This window comes from Ischnura elegans, chromosome 11 (genome assembly GCF_921293095.1).
Source record: "Ischnura elegans chromosome 11, ioIscEleg1.1, whole genome shotgun sequence".
NCBI classification, from domain to species: domain Eukaryota; kingdom Metazoa; phylum Arthropoda; class Insecta; order Odonata; family Coenagrionidae; genus Ischnura; species Ischnura elegans.
The window spans coordinates 37111984-37119647 of NC_060256.1; the positions used below are offsets into that span (position 1 = coordinate 37111984).

Consider the following 7664-nt stretch of genomic DNA (forward strand, 5'->3'; position numbering starts at 1 on the left):
GATAGAAATTTGTTTTCTGATAATAAGATATACTATGCGTCACAGGCGCGATAAATATACAATGGTGTGGCGGGAGACACTCAACGAAATAAGAAATGAAATAAAAATTACGTGATGTTCTGTGAATTAGTCTAATGAGCCATGAGTGAGGGAATAATAATAATAATAAATTTATTGTTCTAGGACCTTGTCCTATGGAACATATCAAATTTAACAGTTAAGTCTCTGCAGTGAACAACATAGAAAAAGTGAAAATACAATTTAACAGTATCAATGACAAATATATTACAGTATTTTAATTACAATCATATTTTTCGAGTAAATAATCATAATTCATAATCATAATTACAATCATATTTTAATTACAATCATATTTTTCGAGTTAATAAACAAACATTTTCATTTTGAATTGATTAACTAATTCATTAATTAATTCATTTCTCAGTTTTTTATACTTCCAGAAAAAGTTTTTTAGATTTACTCCTTGTGTAACTGCGGCGAATTATGTCCCTTTTTTTGATAATATTTTTTATTTCCGGGGTTATCCATGGAAGTTGGTTTCGTTTCGGAGTAAATCTTTTTAGTGGGGCATGAATATCTAATAATTGATTTAAATTAATCATAAGGGTTGATACCTTGGTATCTACAGAATTGGTGGACATGAAGTCTGCCCATGGCATATTATCAAATTCTTCTTGAAAATTACGGAGGACAAATTTACTGAAATCGCGGTAGCAAATTACCTTCTATTTCATTTTTGGCCCCTTAAGATTAAATTTGATGTATATTAAATCATGGTCAGATAAGAAAGGAACTGGATATTGGCCATGTTCCTTTATTTTAGAAAGGTCATCTATAATAAATATATCTAATAGAGTACTTGATGTGAGCCGATGATGAGATGGATGAGATGGTACTAAAGACAGATTGAACCTGAAACATAGGTCTCTTATGTAGTTACTGTCATGCGTAATCTTTAAAAGATCCGAGTTAAAGTCACCACATATAAGTATGTTATTTTATGACGGAAGGAAGCCTGCCAGCGTACATTCAAAACATTCACTCAAGTAACCAACCTTAGGAGGTCTGTATACAACACCGAGTAAAATCTTTCCAAGAGGACAAGTTATTTCAACAAACATAAATTCAAGCTTGAAGTTTTCATTGACACAGGACAATATCTTTCCATTGAGATTCTCTTTGATATATACACACACACCTCCACCACTTCGTTCCAACCTGTCGTTTCGTAACAATATATAATTATCCAAATTAACATATTCAGTGGGCACAGATGGTTTCAACCAGGATTCAGAAATTGCTATCACATGATAATCACCACAAACAAAGTGGTTACGAGTGGTCAAAGTGGTCATTGAAGGGCATGGAGATCGCCTTCGGTGCGTAAAAGAATTCGCTCACTCCCATCACATTCCCTTGCAAATATTTTCCCCCCTCTTATCCATAAGTATTTAAGTTTACCGTTCTTTTTAAGCTCTCTCGCCTTAGCATACACTTTACGATTCAAAGCACTGAGTGATTCATTGACATAGATGGGGTAGTTAGGGGAATCACTGAATCCAATATCTCTTGTTGAGAAACTCCTTTTTGCTTTTCGAGCTTCCAGTATTTCTCGTGCTAAATTCGATCTCATGAACCGAACCCGGATGGAAGGGGGTCTGTTGTTAGGTAAGTTTGAACGGGCCTTCAGTCTATATGCATAATCGACATCACTGGCATCTAACTTGACCCCAAGGCCCAGCCCAACTTGACAGACAAGGGTCTCCAATACCTCATCAGACTTAAATGGGATCCCGTGAATTTCTACGACATTCCGTAGAGAGTCCTGCTCCCATGTGTTCAACTGAGCTTCAAGGTTAGCGACTCGCTTCAACAAAATTTCATTTTCAGCCACCATACCGTCGAATTTACCACTTATATTTGATAGTGACTCGATAATTAGAGAAATAGTTTTGCTATGTTCGTTGATTAAGCTTTCCCAGGTTGATATAACTTTCTTTAGTTCACTTATGTCGTTTTTTAAAGAATTCACAAGCTCACTTTGGTTTTCTTGGATTACCTTGACACGATCCAATAACTCCTTCAATATGGGATTGGAAACCTCACGTTGACTCTTGTCATAGAGAGATCCAGGGTCCAGGGCTTTGATCGGGGTGTCATCACCGCGGGTGGAGCGACACTTCGCTATGCAGGTGGCGCAGTTCCAGGCACGACTAGTGTCCTCTAGCAGCTGCAAATCCGCGGCGTTGAGCGAGGCGCAAGCAGGGTGGAACACTTTTTCACAAGTGCGGCAGGTTACAGTTTTCTGCGTGCGCTTAAGAACTTGGCTGCATTGCGAACAGGCAGGCATGATGAAGATCACCAAAGAATACCACCAAAACCACCAGATGAGGATCACCAACAACACCACCTTAATACCGTCGGCTAGCACCACCTTACACTCAGGCAAATATTCGAGACTTAGAGGCACGACCAAGGCCGGGGAAACGCGTCCGTTCACTGCGAGAGCGCGAAGCAGAATGGCAGTATCATATCATGATGCTCCGTCGAGTACATTTCAATATGAAACATAACAAGATGTCTGTAATTTTACCTACTTAAAGCAGTTGATAAAAGATTGAAAGGTACCACTATGGAGTAATACTCTGTAATACTGCCTAAAATTGATCCAATCACGTTGTATTACCTTTTTTGTGTCATTTACTGTGTTATACCTTTATCTCCCCCTCGATAAAGTATTCCTTGTGTGGCGTAAATATCATACCCGTTATTATTTTCCTGAATTAACTCTCTATTTCATGACTATTCAATTTTTCTCTCAATTAAAATAGAAATTGATGAACACTAATATCACTCCGATATAAATCTCATTCAGCAGTATGAAACTAAAATATGTATCCTATGATTTTAAGATATATGGTTAATGCTTCCGCGTATATGACACCTGAATGAGTTTTTGAGGATGAAATCCGAAGTATTATTTGTGTGATCCCCTCTTGAAAAATGGAAAATGACTCGAAAGCACCTCATAGGTGATAGAGCGTTAAATTAATATACTAAGAGACTTTCAAAAGATATTGGAATCTGAAAGGAATTATTTTATAACGCAATACTTCTTAAGCGAGGAAATATTTCTGATGTATAAAGATCTTGAAACGAAATAAATTAAATTGGAAGATGGAATTTCATCATCCAAAAATGATGAATTATTGGAATATATGCGCAAGAGAAAGGATGGAGATCACTTCTAAGAACCCTGTTATGGATATTTTTTATTACTTTATTTAAAACTTAATCTAGAAATATATACGACTCATTAAGTAACTAAAAAGTGTAGATTGCTGGACGAGTAAAAAAAGTAAGAAGACCAAATCTAAAAAATAATTACCACCGAGTTGTACAATAAAATGTTACATTTTAACTATATAGTGAGATTAAGGGAGGTTGAAAATTTAGCAGATTTTTTTAAAAATATTAAAATATAGGATGTCATATAAAAACCTTGAGAAGCGCAGAGATGAAGTATGACTTAGCTTTATGAACTTGTGGACAAAAATGTCGCAGAAATATTTCGAACATTCTCCGGTAATGAGTGACGCGGTTAATAACAAATCCAATTGTTTGGGTTGGCTCCTAGGTAACTATCCTCTGACTTTACCTTCAAATGGATAAATTAATCCTATAAAGCCATGCAAGAGAACGTAAATTGTAATTTTATCAGTTTTTGTTGTAACATTATTAATGATAGTTTGCGTAATATACACATAGAGAAAGTGACTGGATGAAATTAAATTTTCAGAAAATTTCTCTAAAACTCATGGTAATTAAGACTGAATGTGGTATAGTCTTGACTCTTGTATTCATGATATAAAACTATGGAAAAAGTAAAAAATAATTTTCCCCATTCTGTTATCTCGTGCACGACTCTTGCAATGAAAATTTTGAAGGGAAGCAGAAGAAGCTTCAGGAATACGTACGCAGTGAAAATAAACTTTCACCAGCAACTTAATGCGAACAGAATAAAAAGAAAAGGAATATCTTGAGAGAACTCTTAATAGCCTAGGGAGGGCGAAAATAAATCTAAGGTGTGAATTACCTGCAAGAAGACGCATGGTTATTCAGCTGGGAAATCAGACGCTGGAAGCAGTAAAAATAAACTGCAATCTGGAAGAAGAATCCTAGCGATAAAAAATCCAAGAAAGTTGTATAAGCCTGGCGAAACTGTAACTCTATCAAGGAAAAGAAATTTACTCCCTCCTAGGAGCATGGGAAAAGAAGGCAGAGAAGTAGTTAACTGGGAAACGGAAAATAAGCCTTGAGAAAAAATTTATTCTGCCACATGACAGCTCCCGTAGTAATTGAGGTAGACTGTATGACCCTATATAGGACTGTTTTTCTGTTATTGAGTCTAAGAAAAATGGAAAAATATATAAAATATGGGGCCATTCATTGCCACATGTAATCGTCGTAATAATGGCAACATTGGCGTGTTTGTGCGAATGAAAGTGTTATGGTCCATATATATCATGCCATTTGAAATGGGTAGGTAATTATGATGACGGATGGATGCGAACGCAATCGTAGCTATTATATCTAAGTATTTAAAATTATTGTTACGGTAATTTTATTGATTGAAATCGTGGAAAAGGCAACTACCCTTCATTTCAATATGTCGAGTTTTCACTATATAATGCCGGAATCAGTTGCACTTAATCACATCTACACTTTTCATTGTCACAGGTTAAAGTAAACAAATAATAAATATAAACCACTAAAGCTAATTATATCCGACTTAACCCACCCTATGCAGAATTACTTCCACGTTTAAATCACTTGTTATTAGCCAGCGAGATATAGTTTGAATAAGAACAGAGTACGTAAGGAAGAATGAAAGAATTTCCCTTCTCCAAGAATCTAGAGACGACTAATCGGCTATCATAATTATTTTTTAAACCTCAGAAAGGAAGAGAGATAGCAAAAATGTATAAGAGATACATTTAAAGGTAATTAGGTAAAAATTTTCAGAAATGATAAATGTTAACAATATATCTTAGAAACAGGTATTTAAATGCCGAACAGTAATAAATAGTGATTGAGAAAAGTTATGAGAAAGGGAGAATAAAATCAAGAACTTTAAAAATGGGACAAAAAAGGCCGAAAATGACATTCAAAAGATGTATAAATGTCTTTAAAATCATATTTAAGGATTCATTGAAGTAGAAAATTATGAATTCATTCCACCAAATGTAAGATTATTTTTTGTCATATCTTCATTACATACATAATCATGCACTTTCCTATCTATTTTGCTTACTCTCCAACCATGATCCGATATTTTCCATCTGATATTGGGAAATATCATCTTTACATTATTACTTTAATATATTTTGCTCGTAAAATTTAATTCACATTGGTATATATTTTACTCAATGCACACCGTAGCTACAGCGAAAAATACCTAACAGAGCTGTGATTTTAATACACTTAAGCCATCACTGAACAATTATTAATAATAAAAAGGGCATATATTTACACAATCTTCTAAGAAATAATATAAAATCAGCGTAGAAATAATTAATGCTATCATAATGAGCCATGAGAATAAAACAGTTTAGACATAGATAATGCGGATTATGAGCATGGTCTATAAATATCGACGACCAACTCTATTCTCAATTTGTAGGGCCACTTCTAAGCTCATGTCCTTCCGGATTGGCCATCAATATATTAGAAGGGTAGATAAGGCACAAAAAGTTCTCCTCGCCAAGAGCCCAGCTCCATCTAATCGGGTATCATCCCTCTTATCACCTGCTCCTTACATCCCCAGCAAAGCAGAGAGAAAGAGGCATAGCGAAAGAGAGAGGAAGATCCAGCTATTTCACCCGCCCGAGATCATAACGGCTCCGCACGCCCGAATAACCTCGCCATCGCCGGATCATTTAGCCCGGCCCTCGTGATAGGCCTCTCTCCCGCCGGGGGCAGGAGGGGATTCAGGGGTAGCGCAGCGGCGTCCGGTCAGGCAGCAGTGGTTGGCCATTTGTTCCTCCGTGGATACGTGAGGAAGGGGCGGCCAGAAAACTTGGACGCGTCGGCCCATTAGCTTAGGATTAGGACGAGAGGAGATTGCAAGGGGCTTCTGCTTCTTCCGAGGTGCAGAATAGAGTTCGATTTGAAGTTTGAGACGTGGTGGAGAGAATAAAGAAAATAAGGCAAAGAGAATTGTAAGGAGAAGCAGAAAAGGGCTCTCAAGCCAAGGAAACGTCTGAGGTAATCAGGAAAGAAGCTAAGTCCGATTTAGGAAAAATTGCAGAAATTTTCCCACCAATTTAGCTGCCTTTGTTTTGAAAAATCAAAGAAAAATAAGGATAAATTAGATGCCAAAAATAGAAATAACGGGGCCTATCGGTTAAAAATTAATCCATAAAGAGGTTAATTCTGAAAAATGGAAATCATTCTGCGCCAAGAAAACTCCAAAAGCATATTGAGAAGCCCATATGTACCTTCAAAAGTCTGTTTTCATATTACTTGATGATTAAAAAAATGGAAAAATGTGATCCTTAACTACCTTTTCGAATTTACTGATCCCTTATGAAAAATCCATATTACTCTACATTCCATTCCCTTAGTTTTGGACTATTGCTTGGCTCACCTTGATGACGATGTACATTTGAAGAAAAACTGACTAATTTCGCTTTTAAGGTAGATAGTCTCTAATTACGCATTTCGGGCTTAATTTTTAATGCAATTATGTGGGCCGATTAGGTTAGTGTTACGACTGGGGTAGACTACAAAGGGCTCTTGCTCTTTCGCGGTGCAGAATAGGAGCTCAATATGAAGGGGGGAATTTGATACGCTGAGGTGCAGATAATAAAGAAGAGCAGGTAAAGAGGATTATGCTGAGAAGTCAAAAATATACGTATCGAATGTTGCTGGATGTGGAAATATGGATATTGCGTTAGAAATCAGTAAATTAAATGAGGCAGATAAGGTTCTCTTATTTCCATTTTTTAATGAATGAAAGAATTTATTATAATATTCGGTAATTAAAAAAATGGAAAAGTTTTACAAAATGTGATCCTTGAGAATCTTTTTTTAATTTCAATCCTGCAATGTTCCTCTCCTTTCTTTGACAATTTAGTAGTTGCATTGGCTAATAACTGACTTATTTCTCAGAGTTGGGAGGAAATACTTAAAAATTGTTATTTATCATGCAAATTTCATGGTGAGGCTTTCAAAATATCTAAGAAAATTTTGAATGCGCTTGACAAGATGAACATGAGGTAACAAGATGAATATTTGGTGCATTAAAAAACGGCAGTCGCAATAATTCATCATATGATTGCATCTAATCAATATCCAAAAACCTTTTAGTCTTTTAAAGCTAAAGAAAAATATTGTATAATATTTATCCCTTTCATGATTTAACATCTGAGAAGTATCATATACATTACTTAAAGAACCAGAGTTTCGGAAATAAGACTTAATTGCGTAGTGTCATGTAATTATATAGGTTCCGCTCTTCCAATGTGAATAACCTGTATCCCATTAAGGAGCAGAGGTAATGAGGAGGTGCACGAAATGAGAAGAATCAAGGAATAGGATGGCCTGAGAAGCAGAAAAGATCTCTTAATCTGGAGAAAAGT

At 35.9% G+C, this 7664-nt stretch overlaps 1 protein-coding gene across 1 annotated transcript; it reads right to left on the bottom strand.

Annotated features, from left to right (window-relative positions):
• Positions 1-1372: 1372 nt before the first annotated feature.
• Positions 1373-2371, bottom strand: LOC124167612. The gene has a single exon (XM_046545593.1). The coding sequence runs from the start codon at positions 2369-2371 to the stop codon at positions 1373-1375; it is 999 nt and encodes a 332-aa protein (XP_046401549.1).
• Between the last annotated feature and the right edge of the window lie 5293 nt (positions 2372-7664).

Bases quoted from the DNA above. Each gene is read 5' to 3' on its own strand.
- LOC124167612 (XM_046545593.1), bottom strand. From the start codon at position 2,371: ATGCCTGCCTGTTCGCAATGCAGCCAAGTTCTTAAGCGCACGCAGAAA.